The sequence below is a fragment of the Chiloscyllium plagiosum genome, unplaced genomic scaffold (assembly GCF_037043375.1).
Source record: "Chiloscyllium plagiosum isolate Xiang-an unplaced genomic scaffold, Cpla_swu_hap1 HiC_scaffold_7, whole genome shotgun sequence".
In the NCBI taxonomy this organism is placed as follows: domain Eukaryota; kingdom Metazoa; phylum Chordata; class Chondrichthyes; order Orectolobiformes; family Hemiscylliidae; genus Chiloscyllium; species Chiloscyllium plagiosum.
This window is the reverse complement of record NW_028270145.1, coordinates 39,308,287-39,325,499: the sequence shown is the minus strand read 5'-3', so window position 1 is coordinate 39,325,499 and position 17,213 is coordinate 39,308,287. Positions and strand designations below refer to the sequence as shown.

Genomic DNA, 17,213 nt, shown 5'->3' with positions numbered 1-17,213 from the left:
ACAACATAAGATTTAGCCAATACGTCTACACTCTTCTAAATGTCAGTAACCATACACAGACTTTATTAAACTATTTACAAGACATGGTCAGCAACGACATGTTGCTCCAGCCTGACAAACACAATCTACAGTTCCCAGGCAATCTGCCATTATTTTCACACATGCTCAGTAGCTCTCCTTAAGACTCTTTTTAGCCCTTTACACTACAATCTATACACTGAAGATTTCATTTCGGATTGCACCCATAAGATCATAAGACATAGGAGTGGAAGTAAGGCCATTCAGCCCATCAAGTCCACTCCGCCATTCAATCATGGCTGATGGGCATTTCAACTCCATTTACCCACATTCTCCCAGTAGCCCTTAATTCCTTGTGACATCAAGAATTTATCAATCTCTGCCTTGAAGACATTTAGCGTCCCGGCCTCCACTGCACTCTGCGGCAATGAATTCCACAGGCCCACCACTCTCTGGCTGAAGAAATGTCTCCGCATTTCTGTTCTGAATTTACCCCCTCTAATTCTAAGGCTGTGTCCACGGGTCCTAGTCTCCTCGCCTAACGGAAACAATTTCCTAGCGTCCACCCTTTCCAAGCCATGTATTATCTTGTAAGTTTCTATTAGATCTCCCCTTAATCTTCTAAACTCCACTGAATACAATCCCAGGATCCTCAGCCATTCCTCGTATGTTAGACCTACCATTCCAGGGATCATTCGTGTGAATCTCCGCTGGACACACTCCAGTGCCAGTATGTCCTTCCTGAAGTGTGGGGACCAAAACTGGACACAATACTCCAAATGGGGCCTAACCAGAGCTTTATAAAGTCTCAATAGCACAATGGTGCTTTTATATTCCAACCCTCTTGAGATAAATGACAACATTGCATTCGCTTTCTTAATCACGGACTCAACCTGCATGTTTACGTTTAGAGAATCCTCGACTAGCACTCCCAGATCCCTTTGTACTTTGGCTTTATGAATTTTCTCACCGTTTAGAAAGTAGTCCATGCTTATATTATTTTTTCCAAAATGCAAGACCTCGCATTTGCTCACATTGAATTCGATCAGCCATTTCCTGGACCACTCTCCCAAACTGTCTGGATCCTTCTGCAGCCTCCCCACTTCCTCAGTACTACCTGCCTGTCCACCTAACTTCGTATCATCAGCAAACTTCGCTAGAATGCCCCAGTCCCTTCATCCAGATCATTAATATATAATGTGAACAGCTGCGGCCCCAACACTGAATCTTGCAGGACACCGCTTGTCACCCAGGCCCTTGTTGTCCTTTTAGCCTCAATATGTGTGTGTCAACTGAAACACAGGTGCTGCAATGACACACTGAGTTTGTGTTTGTTCAATGTTTTCTTCAGGCTGCCCTCAAGATGCCCAAATCAACCTCAGCAGAAAGGGAAAGGTAAGTTCCAGACATTCTGACTCAAACCAATTCAATATATCTTGTATTGGCATTATAATACACAATCTCTACTAACTCATTAAATATAATAATTAAGATCCAGTTTCAATTCATTTGCAAATGAGAGCTTATTGTGTTACTGGTTTCAATCACTTTGTGTCTGCCTCATCCTCATGAGCAAACTGATTCAGGTACACAATCCTTTATCCGAAATCCTTGGGGCCAGTTGTTTTTTTTAGGATTTTGGAATTTTTCAGATTTCAGAATAAATGACGTTTTCACGGTGAAAATTTTAAAAATCTTACCGAACAGCAGACCGGCGTGTGACCAGTACAAGCGCTGAGACACAATGGATGCCTGCCAGTGCTAGGCCACGCCATCATGTCACACCTAACAACGTGCATCAAGTGAGTGTGGAGTTGGGTCACCTGTTTGCACGTCAAACAACCTTGTTATGCAAAAAACTTCATGAGACAAACTTCGGGTTTTGGATTTCGGATAAAGGATTGTGTGCCTGTACTCTCATAGTTGGCTGAGTTTCTGACACTTTGGATACTTCCTTAGTTGAGACATTCATTTTCTAGCAGGTTTACAGGAAGCCATGAATTCTGTTGTTTTGTGGATGTTGTTGGCTGGGCCAGTATCTGTTTCCCATCCCTAGTTGCCCCTAGATACGAGTGTCCCCACTCAGCCATTTCAGAGGGCATTTACGAGACAACCACAATGCTGTGGCCATGGAGTTACATGGAAAACGTGGCAGATTTCCTTCTCGATATGGAAATCATGGGGACACTACAGCTGAGAGGTATTAATGCTAAGCTGTTAATCCAGCTAACAATCTGGTTACCTAGGTTTGAATCCTGTCAATGGTAGATGGTGGAATTTGAATTTGATGAAAATCTGGAATTAAGAATCTAATGTTGACCATGAATCCATTACCAATTATTGGGGGAAAAAAACCATCTGATTCACTAGGGAGGGAAACTGCCATCCCTAGATGCTATGGCTGATATGTGAATCCAGACCCACAACAATGTGGTTGACTCTTAACTGCTGTCTGGGCACTTTGGGATAGGTAATAATGCTGTCCTAGCCAGTGACACCCTCATCCCATGAATGAATGAAAAAAAACACATTAGTGAAACTGTTGGGTTTTTTTCGACAATTGATGACAGCTGTCATGATCACCATCACTGAGACTTTCACTTTCAAATTGAGATTCTTTTATTAATAATGTTTAGATTCCACTAACTGCTGTGATGGAATTTGAACCCACGTCTGGGCACAGTGAGATTGTCACTCTTCCAACCCCTCCTCTATCTGCTGAGGAAATCGCACTGCTGCTGCAGAAAGATTCATGTGAAGATGCTGCTTAGCCTCACTCCTTGGGTTCCTCAGAAAGGTTGCAGCACCTGGGAGTTCATAATCATGTTCCCATTGTAACTGCTCCCATGGTGGCCACCCCCATGGTGACCAACCCCATAGCAACTGCTCCCATGGTGAACTCGCATGGTGAACACTTCCATGATGATCATTCCTATGATGACCGCTTCCAAGGTAACCACTCCTATTGTGACCATTTCCATGGTATCACGCACCCTAACAAGGTGGACTGTGAGAGATAGTAATCCTTTCCAACCAATGCAGTCTGCTGGTTGGTCAATACTTTCATGATGGCCACACAGGTGCAGTGGATGGAAATTGGCAAGGCTGAAGTAATTTTGCCAAAACCTCTTGCTCGCTCTGCATGATGACTCTCATAAGTTCAAAATCTTCTTTATTGGTTAGAGTCATAATGATCTACAGCATAGACAAAGATCCTTTGGCCCATCATATCTGCTTCCCTCAAAAGCAACCACCTAACTATTCTAATCTTAATTTTCAGCACTTGGTCCATAGCCTTGTCTACCTTGGAATGGCAAGTGCACATGTAAACCTCTGCCCCTTACTTTAAATTTATACCCACAGTCTTTGATCGCTCCATCATAGGGAGACGTTTCTTTCAACTATCCTATTTATGCCCCTCATAATTTTATAGATCTTAATCTCAGTTTCCTCTGCTTTAAGGAAAACAATCCCAGTCCATCCACTCTCTTTTCAGAACTGTAACTCTACAGCCCAGCAACGTCCTAGTAAATCTCCTCTGCACCCTCCTCTAATGTGGATGATATTCCTGAGGAGAATCTTGTTCACTGTCTCAATGCAGCGATCTGTGATTCATTGGGAGAGGCCATACGTGTTGCCAAGAGGCCCCAGGAATGCGCCTGAGATGCAGGAATTCAGAGTCACTGTATCACCATCATCATACATCTCAGTTTGGACATGGCCTCTCAGTGCAGATCAGTTTACAGTAACGTTATCACCCCTCAACGTCACTGTCAGCAAACCCAGGCCCCTGAGTTGCCTCAGGCTCTCTAATGGTCTGTGCCCATGACCCCCATCTGCTACTCCCCTAATACAAAGCTGTCAATAGAAGTGGCAAAGCTGCTGTCTGAATTCGTGGGCCTGCTCCTCCTTCTTCAGTTTCCTCCTTCACTGGACAGCACCTCTTCAGAGTAATTGCTGGGCATTGCCAGCCCAATGGCAAATCTTCCCTGAAGGAACAGAACCCAGGGCTCAGACCATTCCCATTATTTCACCACTCCCACAACCCCAATTCCCGGTCAGCTCACCCCCTTCCAAGAGAAAGGAACTCCTGAAAGGGGGAGCTTAATTCGGATCAATGGCTGCTTTGATCTGTTTTGGGCGAGAAAATAAATTGCCTCGCTGCATGGCTGCTGAGTGGCAATGCCAACTGCTACCATCTCTTTGCCAGCATTTAGCTAATCTTGACATCATTGCACCTCAGCTCGCTTTATATTTGAAGATCTTGCTGGGACTTCAGTTTACATTGAGGAAGGTGGACAGGTTAGACGAAAAGACACCAGTATGCAAACAAGAGTTATCCACTTGGTCCCTTGAGCCATTGTGGACGATTCGGATTACCCCATATTCCCACCTATTGTGATAACTTTACAGCCACTTGTTTATCAAGAATCTATCTCTCCCTTCAAGAGTATTAAAGGACTCTGCCTCCACGAGCTATTCAGTAAAAGTTCCAATGACTCACGACCTTTCACCTGTTTTCTAGATTTCCCATTGGCAGAAGGGCCTCAAAGCAGAGGATACATAACCCTAAGCTGTTTAAGGCAAGGGGGAATGAACAAATAGGAATATGGGGAAAAACCCTATCCCAGAAAGTGGCTCTTCCTAAATTTTTCTCAAATGTTACAAATATTTAATGTGTGAAATTGATGTGACCCCATACAGAGCATGAGATGAGGGGTCAATGAGGTTGTTCAGTTGTGACAGGGAAGGAGGGAGTTGTTAAAATGTTGTGAGAGAGACAGTTCTTGTGCCCATAACTGTCACAAAGATTTCTGATGTAGCCATCACGTGCAATGGCTCCTCAACTCAGCTCAGCTCTGATCCTGGAACTCCCCTGTTGGATAGTTGCCATTGCTAACTCAGAGGTCTCAGACCATATGGTCACCCTACTGTCTCATTGGGGGGCATGACCCATAATTTGGAAACCCCTGGGGTTAGGATCTTGAGTGCACTACCCAGTGGCATGACAAAGACAAGGACAGACTCAACTGGGACTTTCAAAAGAGGACCGACACCTGAAGATTGAACAGGAGTTGCAGGGAGATGGGGAAAGGCCAGGTGAATAGGATTGAACCAGCTTATCTATAATGGTGACCATGACAATTATCATTGCTTGCTGTAATAAACACCTAACTCCTTTAAAGGGAAGGAAATCTGCTGTCCTTCGCTCCAGTCTGCTGTACCTGTGACTCCAGATCCATAGCAGTACGATTGACTCTGAAGTGACCTCTGAAATGGCCTCGCTCCATTTTGGGAAAGAAAGTGAATTGCCTCACTGTATGGCTACTGAGTGGCAATGCTATCGCTCTTTGCTAGCACTTAGCAAATTATTAGGATGCCACTGCACCTCACCTCATCTCTAAAACCTGTGGTGTTGCAAAATAATGCTTGTGTTTTAAAACTCAGTTTATATTGAAGGAGCTGGACTGGGTAGATAAAGAGACACCAGCATGCAAACAGGAGTATGCCACTCGGCCCCTTGAGTCCGGTCTGTCATTCAATGTGGCTGATCTGATTCAGTGGCCACTCAGTTCAAGGGCAGTGGGAGATGGGCAATAAATGTTGGCCTAGCCGGTGATGCCCACATACCATGGACGAATTTCTAAACATTCTAGGAAAGTGGACTTCTGCTCAAATGGCTCATGTCATAAACTGCTGAGCTGTCTTCTTAATTCCTTTCTCAGGCGAGAAGCTGCAATGCAGGACGGTTCGAAGAAAGCAATCAACGTCCCCCTGGCCTTAGCAGAGAAGGTGAACAGTCTCTGGCCTGTCTTAAAGGAGATGGCAACATGTGGAAACCTGGCCTGCAAATCAGACTTGCAGGTACACCTGGCTATGGGTGGGGTAGGGGGCTTTAAAATCAACACAGATGTGGTGCCACATTTGCCAGATGCAGTTAGTTCCTTCTGTGTCTTGTGTTGATTCAGCTTTAAAAGTGAATGAGAGACCCAGCTTTATCATGTTTTGGTTGGTTCTTAACGTGGTTACCTAAGTATACAAATAGGAGTAGAACACTGTGCACCTTGAGTCATCATTCAATAGGATCATAGCTGATATGATTACTGCATAATCTCAACCATCTTGATAACCTTTCACCCCCTCACTTATTGAGAAGTTATCTCTCCCTTAAAAAAAAAGAGACCGTCTCCACCAGCTTCTGAGGGATAGGGTTCCAATGACTCACAAGCTTCTAAGAGAAAAAAAAACACCTGATTTTGAAACATTGGCCCTTCATTCTAGAATCCCCCACAAGAGGAAACATCCTCTACACACCCATTCTGTCAAGTCACTTCAAGATTTTAAAAATCACCCATAGCGTCTGAGTGGAAGCTTCTGGTTTTGGAAGTTGGCTGGTTTTAAGGATATCAAGTCAAGTGAGGCATAGTGGTAATGTCCCTATTTCTGGGCCAAAGAATAGGGGTTCAAGCCCCACTTGCCCCAGATTTATGTTGCAGCATGCCTGAACAGATTTAAATGTTTGTAGAGTCAGCAAGTATGTTGGTTTTGGGCTGTCAAGCCCTATGAGCTAATCTAAGCTTGGAATCTGATTGATATGGAAAGAATATTTTGGACATGCTCTTTGCAGTAAGTGTTCCCCATGAAGTTCCTCTGATATTTGAATTTGGCCCACCCAGAGAACAGAAGACTACCCGTGGAGATAACTGAGATGTACCAACACCTCTTCCCACTTTGCTCTCAACTGTCTGTCTCTGTCTAGGTTGCTGCTAAAGCTTTGGAACTGGGAGTATTTGGGGCCCATTACAACATCATCATTAACCTCAAGGATATGAAAGACCAGGATTTCAGCACCAAGGTATGATGAAATTGAGAACACTGTTTCTAAAGGATGGGGAAATAAATTGTGAGAAGGCTAGGAACAACTATTACAATCCCGGATTATACCAATATTTTTACAATCCTGGACCAGATCCCATCCCTGAAATTCCATTACAATCTCGTTCAGGATAAGTAATGCTTTTTTTCCCTCTTTCACACCATTAATAATCCTTATATCCCTATCCCTAAGAAAATAAATCTATAACATTCCAGTTTTAAACCATAAAAATAAACTTTAATGTACAATCTTAGAAAGCAAAACAAGCTAGGATTTAAAACTCAATATCTAGCATTCAGTATTAACATTATGTAAATATTGGTTAATATGCAGAGTACACCAGATAGCAGATGTGATCAAGATAGATCCCATGGATTCCTCAACAATAGCACACCCAGATGCTAGTGCAGCACGGTGGCTCAGTGGTTAGTGCTGCTGCCTGACATTGCCAGGGACCTGGGTTCGATTCCAGCCTTGGGTGACTGTCTGTGTGGAGTTTGCACATTCTCCCTGTGTCTGCATAGGTTTCCTCTGGTTTCTTCCTACAATCCAAAGATGTGCAGTTTAGGTGAATTGGCTATGCTAAATTAGCCACAGTGTTTAGGGATTTTTTTTTTAGATTACATTACAGTATGGAAACAGGCCCTTCGGCCCAACAAGTCCACACCGACCCGCCACCCACCCATACCCCTACATTTACCCCTATACCTAACACTACGGGCAATTTAGCATGGCCAATTCACCTGACCTTAGGATGTGTAGGGTAGGTGCATTAGTCAGGGGTAAATGCAGAGCAGAGGGTCAGTGTGGACTTAAAGAGTCTGTTTCCACACTATATGGATTCTAGTGACACTGTAGGTTACCAGACCTCATCAAAACTCTACCTCTTCCAATTCTTTGCTGTTGAAGATTTTGCCTTAGAATTCCCACTGCAATAACTCCTATTCAGCCTGGAGGGCTTCCTGTTTCTTCTTTGGCTGCACGTAGTTGTCAGTGATGGTGTAGTGGTAATGTGATTGGACTAAACCAAAACACCAGGCCAGTGTGTCAGGTGACAAGATTCAACCTTACAATGCCCCAATAATTGCTCACTGCCCAGCAGCTCAACATCTCATCCCACAATTGTGTCTCACTGATTCATTAGAGTCCAACCCCACCCCACAGAGCAAACAAACCATTCAGCTTAGGTAGGCTTGCACTGCCCTCAGTCTCTCTGAACACAAGTTGCTCACCTCCATTGATTTACAGCTATGTATAGCCTTCTCTGGCTAGCTTTAAAAAAAGCCTGACTGAAACCTAAAGCTTGAATTATTACTGTTCAAAGACTCTTGAACTTATTAAAACACTTAGCCAACAATACCCACATCCCATGAAAGATGAAAAGAGAAAAAAATTAAAATTGCCCTAAGGGAATATTAATAAATACTGCCAAAGCAATTATACCAGCTGGTCTCTCAATTAAAGAAGCCCAACAGGGGTTTGGTTTTAACAATCACTGACATCTGAAGCCAATTTGTTTTTCTGTTTAAACAGTGGGACATTCCCTCTCCAACTCTATTCTGATTCTCTTCCTGCTCTCTATACCCTAATCCCTCAACTTTCATGGTTTGCTTTGCCCATAATGGGCTTTGCTTTCATATACAGGTAGTTTTTCTAGTGCCATGGTTGCATTCTTGTGCAACCCCGCATCAAACAAAAATCACACAATAAAAATAGCACTTAAAGTGTTACTGATACAATTGCATTATAGCTAACACACATTTAAAAAGTTCATGCTTTAGAAACAGCATCTCTATTTGTCAATCGCGTTACAGCCAGTTCACATTGACGAAATGCATGTTATAGCAGAATATTTTTGCTGGTTGTGGTTACCAGTTAAGTCACTGTGATTTTGGTGGTGGGCAGGCACTCTAATGTGTGTCTTAGCACTTTTGGGTAGACAAAAATAAAGTTTATGTTTGTGCCTGGAACCCCTTGGAAGGGGAGCATGTGGTGTTCACGAATGCTGTCGATGCCTTTAGAGAGGGGTGGGCACAACAGGGATGCACAGCTTTATTGTTCTTCCAATTTCAGTTTGATTTAGCCCCTTTCCACTTTCCTTACCTCTCCCTCACTTTTGATGGTTTGCATTCCCCATAATGGGATTTGGTTGTCATAATCTAATTGGCTGTACAGGTGATTTATTAGTGCTGGTTAATAGTTAAAAACAAAAAAAAGTCTCAATGATTTGGTGATGGGGAGAAAACATTCAGTTATGTGTAAGAACACTATTAGATATATAAAACAAGAACAAGAGGTTTAACATGTTTCAGATCATGATGTTGTATGTGTATTCCATCAATTTGTGATTCCCACACCTTAGATTACAGCCAAAGTGGGGTGTGTTTGAATTCAGCACTGAATTGAAATAGCTGTGCTTAGTTCAGATTTTCCTAATACGAAAATTAGGACTCTCTCTCTCTCCACTCCAACACCCCACCCCCATAGGCAAAAATGGTATCTGTGTGAAATAGATGCAGGACTTTCACATCCAGGTCAACACCTGCAAGACTGCCCTTCAGACTTAAAAGCAACTTAGTTATGCTAAATTTTTAGGAATCTCTATTTAACACAAGCTGAGTATTATATCCAAATCTGGGCACGACTCTTTAGGGAGGATGGCAAAGCCTCAGACATCACATTTCTACGAATGACTCCATGGACATGCATCTTCTATCCTGTAGGCTGCAGAAGAGATTGTTCTCCTTGGAGCAGAGAAGGTTAAGGGAAACTCAACAGAGGCGTTCAAAATTACTGAGGTTTTTGTTAAGGAGGGACAAATAATTTCCATAGCAGCAGGTCAGAAAGCACAGTCTGAAGCCAATTGACATGGAATTGAGAGAAACTTGGCAAATAGATCAGAAACTGGCTGAGTAATAGGGCATGAAGGGTACTGGTAGAAGGCTGTTTGAGTGATGGAAGGCTGGTGTACAGTGATGTACTACAAGGATCAGTACTGGGACCCTTATTGTTTGATATATGCATAAATGATACAGGTGAAAATGTCAGGGAAATGTTAAGCAAATTTGCAGATGACACCAAGATTGATAGAGTGGTTAATAGAGAAGAAGACGGTTGTAGATTACAGGAAGATATAGATGGGTTGGTCAGATGGGCAAAAAAGTTCAGATGGTATTTAACCCCGATAAGTGTGAGGTGATGCACTTTGAAGAAGAAACAAGATGGCAAGAGTATTTAATGAATGGCAGGGCACTGGTTAACTTAGAGGAACAGAAGGATCTTGGGATAATTATTCAAAGATCCCTGAAGTTGGCAGAGCATGTGCACAGGATAGCTAAGAAGGCATGTGGGTCAATTGCTTTCAACAGTCATGGCACAGAGTATAAAAACAAAGATGTAATGTTGGAAGTTGTACAGAGCATTGTACAAGGAAGGTTGTGACAGCATTAGAGGGAGTACAGAGAGGTTCACTAAGATGTTGCCTGGGGTGGAGAACTTGAGATATAAGGAGGGATTAGACAGATTTGGAGTGTTTTCTTTAGAGCAGAGAGGACTGAGTGGGGACATGACTGAGGTGTGTAAGATTATGATAGGTATGAACAGGTGAATAGAGAGCAGCTGTTGCCTTGGTTGAGGGATCAATCATGAGACGGAATAGTTTTATGGTAAAGGGCAGGGGTTTCAGAGGGAATTTGGGAAAAAACATTTTTCACTCAGCAGGTGGGGGGAGTCCGGATAGCATTGCCTGGAAAGTTAGCGGAGGCTGGAAACTTTACAACTTTTAAAAATATTTGGATGAGTACTTCAAATATCATAACATTCAAGGGTATGGGACAAGTGCAGGAAATTGGGATTAGCGCAATTTTAGTGGTAATTATGTTGGTGAAGACTTGATGGGCCAAAGAGCCTTTTCTGCACTGCATGATTTTATGACAATGATAAGGAGAATTTCTTCTGCTCAGTCAATAGCTGAAACAGCATTGCACCATTGCAATCAGATTCATTAGTCTCGCAAATGGGTATTGGTTACATACAGTATAGCTGATGAGTTACTGCAGGGCTTTGCGGAGGTTGGGCAAGGGACAGCACACCAAGAAATGGTGGCTCCTTTATTCATCAGGATAATTAGGCATACCTCCTGTGCAAGAACATGTGTAGAACAGTGCTACGTGCAGAACAGTGCTACGTGCAGGTTGATAGTTTGGTGTTGAATGTAATTGTGTCATGAGGTGGATGGAGATTTTAGGTGATTCCTTAGTTTGCAAAGATAGTGCATGTGCAAGGTTTTATCACTGTCCTAGTGCAGGACACTCTGTGTGGTTTCAGTGTTGAAGAGCTGTCAGTGCAACCTTAGAAAGGTTAGCAGTTAACATTTTCTCTGCTTGCCCACAGGCCAGAGCAAGGGCTCTTGACCTCCTGGAGGAGGCGAGACGAAACACAGTGCAGGTCTTAGAGCTGATGGACAAACGCAAGGAGTGAGAAATAAGCTACAACAGACAACAACATGGCTATGAACCATCCACCAGCAGTCCATAAGAGCACTCTTATCCAGAGTGAGAAAGAAGAGTGTTCAGTGTAAATCCTTATGTTTAGCTGCAGTGTGAATAAAAGACTAATATTGCTCATAACGTGTATGAGCGTTTTTCTGCAAAACAGCATCCTTTGATAATGTACTTACCTCATGTGTTCTTGGGGGTAGGTGTGGGTGGGGGCAGTTGGGAGAGGTCCAAAGAGCACCATAGTTCATTCACTCCTGTTCTGATGCTTTCAGAACATGTAGCACCAAAAGTACTGCTCCTTCAGTACTACTCCTTTACATTGATGGAACTGCAAAACAAATGAAGGTTATTGTGCCTAGCGAACCCATGGTGGTTCTTTGATAGAGCTACCCAATTAATTCTGCTCCCCTCCCCTTTCCCAAAGCCCTGTGTATGTTTCTCCTTCAATTTCATTTAGAAATTTATACTGGGCCCTATATCTTTGTCAAAAGTGACTTACTTGAAACACTTTTGGCTTTCATTAGCAGGGGGATTGAGTTCATGAGCCGCGAAGCTATGCTGCACCTCTATAAAGCCCTGGTTAGGCCACACTTGGAATATCGTGTTCAGTTCTGGTTGCCTCATTATAGGAAGGATGTGAAAGCTTTGGAGAGGGTGCAGAGGAGATTTACCAGGATGCAGCCTGCACTGGAGGGTGCACCTTCCGAAGAAAGGTTGAGAGAGCTAGGGCTTTTCTCATTGTAACAAAGAAGGATGAGAGGTGACTTGATAGAGGTGTACAAGATGATGAGAGACATAGATAGCCATAGAGTTTTTCCCAGGGTGGAAATGGTTATCACGAGGGGGCATAATTTTAAGGTAACTGAAGGAAGATTTACGGAAGATGTCAGAGGTAAGTTCTTTTCACAGAGAGTAGTGGTTGCGTGGAAAGCAGTGGTAGTAGACTCGGACACATACATTAGGGACATTTAAACAACTCTTGGATAGGCACGTGGATGATAGTAAAATGTAGGCTATGTCGGAAGAAAGTTAGTCATCAGGATACATGAACACCAGCTAGCCACAAAAAGACACGATCCTCCCTCCCTTGTAGCCCACGGATGAAAAAAAAACCCACCATTTCGACTGGGACAACACATCTATCCTGGGACAGGCTAAACAAAGACATGCCAGAGAATTCCTAGAGGCCTGGCACTCCAACCACAATACCATAAACAAACACATAGATCTAGATGCCATCTATCAACCCCTCAGAAAACGAACAGGAAATGACATCACCACAAACCCCAGGAATCCCATCCAGGAGAAGGATACAAATAGAAAGCAGGAGACAACAGCTTCGCTTCACTTGGAGGTCGCCACTGATGATGTTATCTAGCCAGGTAATGAAATGTCTGGATATCAAACCTACAGCTCAGCGAGCAAAGCTACACCCTAAACCTCAACCTGAGCTACAAACTTTCACAAATCTTGCAAAAAGTAGGCTATGTAGGTTAGTTTGATCTTAGAGTAGGATGAAAGGTCGGCACAACATCAAAGGCCAAATAACCTGTACTATTCTGTTCTATGTTCTATACTGTATACAGTCCCAAGGGACCTTGATCAGATAGATGTTGAAAGCATATTTCCTCCTGTGGAAGAATCTAGAGCTAGGGGTTATCATTTAGAAATTATTTTCTCACACACCCACTCTCTCTCTCTCTCACTCTGTCTTTTACAGACACAATCTTTCACACATACACATCCTCTGTCACACAAACACTCTCACTCACATTTTCTCATACAGAAACTCTCTCTCACACATACACTCTCAAACTATCTCTCTCACTCACACACACACACCAATCTGTCTGTCTCTCACACACATACAGATGTATTCCCTCTGTTTTACACGTACATTCATTCAATACTCTGCCCTATTTCTCCAGTATCCTTCAGTGGTCAGTACTTGTGTGCTTGGGTGGGAGTGTGGTCAAAGTTGGGCTATGTTTCCCAGTCTGCAACTGGCTGTCCAAACCAATAGTCACAAGGCATTGCTCCAGGATAATTGAATCTGGTCCCCTGTCCTGGAGCTGCATACTCATTGGGAACTGGTTTCCCAGCACATTGCGATGCCTGAGAGAGTGCAGTGCTGCCCAAGACCACAAACCTTCCACTCCAAAAGTATAGGCGCCAGTGACTAGCACTGTTTTTAATCTTTCTTCTGGGCACTGGTTAGGCCACATTATTATAACCTCTCATGTCCCATTCTGATTATGAAATTCAGTTGTGTTCTCCCAGTGAAGTTCAATGAGGCATCCTTCGGCCATGTCGTGTTCACTAGGTTATTGGGAGGAACTGTGTTTAAGATGATCTACCAGTTTACTTTACAAAATGTATGTAGACATGGTCCAAAGTCCAGGCAAAGTGTTTCAAATTTCTACCAAACTCAGTTCCACAGGCATTATTGCTGCCAGCTCAATTGTTACATAGAACATAGAACCTTAACACGCAGTACAGTCCCTTCGGCCCTCCATGTCACGCCAACCTGTCATGCCCATCTAACCTACACCATCCCATTATTATCCATATGTATATCCAATGTCCATTTCAATGCCCTTAATGTCGGCAAAACTACTACTGTTGCAGGCAGGCCGTTCCACGTCCCAACTACTCTGAGTAAAGAAACGACACCTGACATCTGTTCTAAATCTATCACCCCTCAATTTAAAGCTATGGCCCCTTGTGTTAGCCTTCACCACCTGAGGAAAAAGGCTCTCATTATCCACTCTATCTAACCTTCTGATTATCTCATACGTCTCGATTAAGTCACCTCTCAACCTTCTTCTCTCCAATAAAAACAGCCTCAGTTCCCACAGCTTTTCCTCGTAAGACCTTCCCACCATACCAGGCAACATCCTAGTAAATCTCCCCTGGACCCTTTCCAAAGCTTCCACAACCTTCCCATAATGCTGGGACCAGAACTGTACATAATACTCCAGGTGCGGCCTTACCAGTGTCTTGTGCAGCTGCAACATGACCTAGTGGCTCTGAAACTCAATCACCCTACCAATAATCACCAACATACCATATGACTTCTTAACAACCCTACCCACCTGGTGGCAACTTTCAGGGATTTATGCATCTGGACACCGAGATCTCTCTGTTTATCTACACTGCCAAGAATTTTACCGTTAGCCCAGTACTCTGCATTCCTGTTTCTTCTTCCGGAAGTGAATTATCTCACACTTTTCCACATTAAACTCCATTTGCCATTTCTCAGCCCAGCTCTGCATCTTATCTATGTCCCTCTGTAACCCACAATATCCTTCAGCACGACCCACAACTCTGCCTACCTTAGTATCATCCACAAATTTACTAACCCATCCTTCTACGCCAACATCCAGATCATTTATAAAATGACAAACTGCAATGGCCCCAAAACAGATCCTCACCACATTCCACTGGTAACTGAGCTCCAGGATGAACATTTCCCATCAAGCACCACCTTCTGTCTTCTTTCAGCTAGCCAATTTCTGATCCAAATGCTAAATCACCCTCAATCCCGAAACTCCGTATTTTATGCAATAGCCTATGTGGAACCTTATCAAACACCTTACTGAAGTCCATATACACCACATCAACCGCTTAACCTTCATTCACCTGTTTTGTCATCTTCATGAAGAACTCAATAAGGTTAGAGAAGCACGACCTACCCTTCACAAAACCATGCTGACTATGCTTAATCAAATTATTCTTTTCCAGATGATTATAAATCCTATCTCTTATAACCTTTTCCAAACATCTTACCCACAACCGAAGTAAGGCTCACTGGCCTATAATTACCAGGGTTGTCCCGTCTCCCCTTCTTTAACAAGGGAAAAACATTTGCTATCCTCCAGTCGTCTGGCACTAGTCCTGTCGACAGTGATGACATAAAGATCAAAGCCAAAGACTCTGCAATCTCCTCCGTGGTATCCCAGAGAATGAGATAAATCCCATCCTGCCCAGAGGTCTTATCTATTTTCAGATCTTCCAAAATTGATAAAGCCACCTCCTTGTCAACCACAATCCCATCTAATTTAGTAGCCTGTATCACCGTATTCTCACTAACATTGCCCTTTTCCAACGTGAACACTGACGAAAAGTATTCATTTGGCACTTCCCCAGGTCCTCAGATTCCACACACAACCTCCCACTGCTATCTTTGACTGGCCCTCATCTTACTCTAGTCATTCTTTTATTCCTGATTTACCTATAGAAGGCCTTAGGGTTTTTCTTGATCTTATTCGTCAACAACTTCTCATGTCACCTCCTGGCTCTTCTTAGCCTTCTCTTTAGATTTTTTCTGGCTAACTTCTAACTTTCAAGCCCCCTAACTGGGCCTTCACGCCTCACCCTCACATAAGTTTTCTTCTTCCTCTTGACAACAGCTTCAACTTCTTTAGTAAACCATGGCTCCCTCTCTTGACAACTACCTCTTGCCTAATAGGTACATACTTATCAAGGATCAGCAGTCGCTGTCCCTTGACCAAGCTCCACATTTCAAGTGTGTCCATTCCCTGCAGTTTCCTTCCCCATCCTATGCATCCTAAATCTTACCTAATCACATCATAAGCCTTTCCCCCAGTTATACCTCTTTCCCCGCAGTATATACCTATCCCTGCCCATTGCTATTGTAAACATAACCGAATTGTGGTCATTATCACCAAAGGGCTCACCTACCTCCAAATCTAGCACCTGGCCGGTTCATTACCCAGTACCAAATCCAATATGGCATCGTCCCTTGTTGGCCTGTCTACGTACTGTGTCAGAAAACCATCATGCCCACATTGAACAAAAACTGACTCATCTAAACTACGCGAACTATAGTATTCCCAGTCAATATTGGGAAAGTTAAAGGCCCCCACAACAACCACCTGTTACTCTCGCTCCTATCGAAAATCATCTTTGCTCTTCTTTCCTCTACACCCCTGCAATAATTCAGAGGCCTACAGAAAACTCCCAACAGGGTGACCTCTCCTTTCCTGTTTCTAACCTCAGCCTAAACTACCTCAGTGGATGCGTGCTCAAACACTATCTCAGCTGCTGTAATACTACTCTTGATTTACAATGCTACACTCCCCCTCTTTTACATATTTAAAACTGAGATTGATGGGTTTGTGCTAATCAAAGGGAAGATGGGATATGAGGCAACGGTCTGTTTGTTAAATGATCTCATTGAATGACAGAATGTGCAGAAGGATCCAGATGGTCTCCTTCTGCTCCTCTATTCATGTCAGAGAGATTGAAGAAACTAGGCCTGCAATCTCTAGCATTCTGAAGAATGAGAGGTAATCCCTTTTAAAGTTACAAAATTCTTCCAGGGCATGACAAGGTGGATGGAGATAGGATGTTTTTCCTAGCTAATGAATCTAAAATCAGAGGACATAGCCTTAGATTGGGGCAGCACGGTGGCTCAGTGGTTAGCACTGCTGCTTCTCAGCACCACGGACCCAGGTTTGATTCCCGCCTTGGCTGACTCTCTGTGTGGAGTTTGCACATTCTCCCAGTGTCTGCGTGGGTTTCCTCCGGGTGCTCCGGTTTCTTCCCACAGTCCAGAGATGTGCAGGCCAGGTGAATTAGCCATGCTAAATTGCCAATAGTGTTAGGTGCATTAGTCAAAGGGAAATGGGTCTGGGTGGGTTACTCTTCGGATGGTCAGTGTGGACTTGTTGGGCCGAAAGGCTTGTTTCCACACTGTAGGGAATCTAATATAATCTAAAGGCAAACCATTTAAGACTAAAATGAAGAAGAACGCCTTCATTCACAGTGTGGTGAAATTTTGTAATCTACTGCTC

General features: G+C 43.4%; 1 protein-coding gene across 4 annotated transcripts in view; it reads left to right on the top strand.

Moving 5' to 3' along the window:
* The window catches only part of ftcd (formimidoyltransferase cyclodeaminase), a 48,725-nt gene extending 37,208 nt beyond the window's left edge, over positions 1 to 11,517 (top strand). For all 4 annotated transcript variants that reach the window (XM_043693422.2, XM_043693423.2, XM_043693424.2 and 1 more), the window contains 4 exons: positions 1,370 to 1,413; positions 5,745 to 5,883; positions 6,779 to 6,874; positions 11,288 to 11,517. In XM_043693422.2, coding sequence (XP_043549357.2) covers positions 1,370 to 1,413; positions 5,745 to 5,883; positions 6,779 to 6,874; positions 11,288 to 11,374 — 366 coding nt within the window. In that variant the 3' untranslated portion in view covers positions 11,375 to 11,517. The remainder of the gene's footprint in view (positions 1 to 1,369; positions 1,414 to 5,744; positions 5,884 to 6,778; positions 6,875 to 11,287) is intronic.
* The last annotated feature ends 5,696 nt before the right edge of the window (positions 11,518 to 17,213 follow it).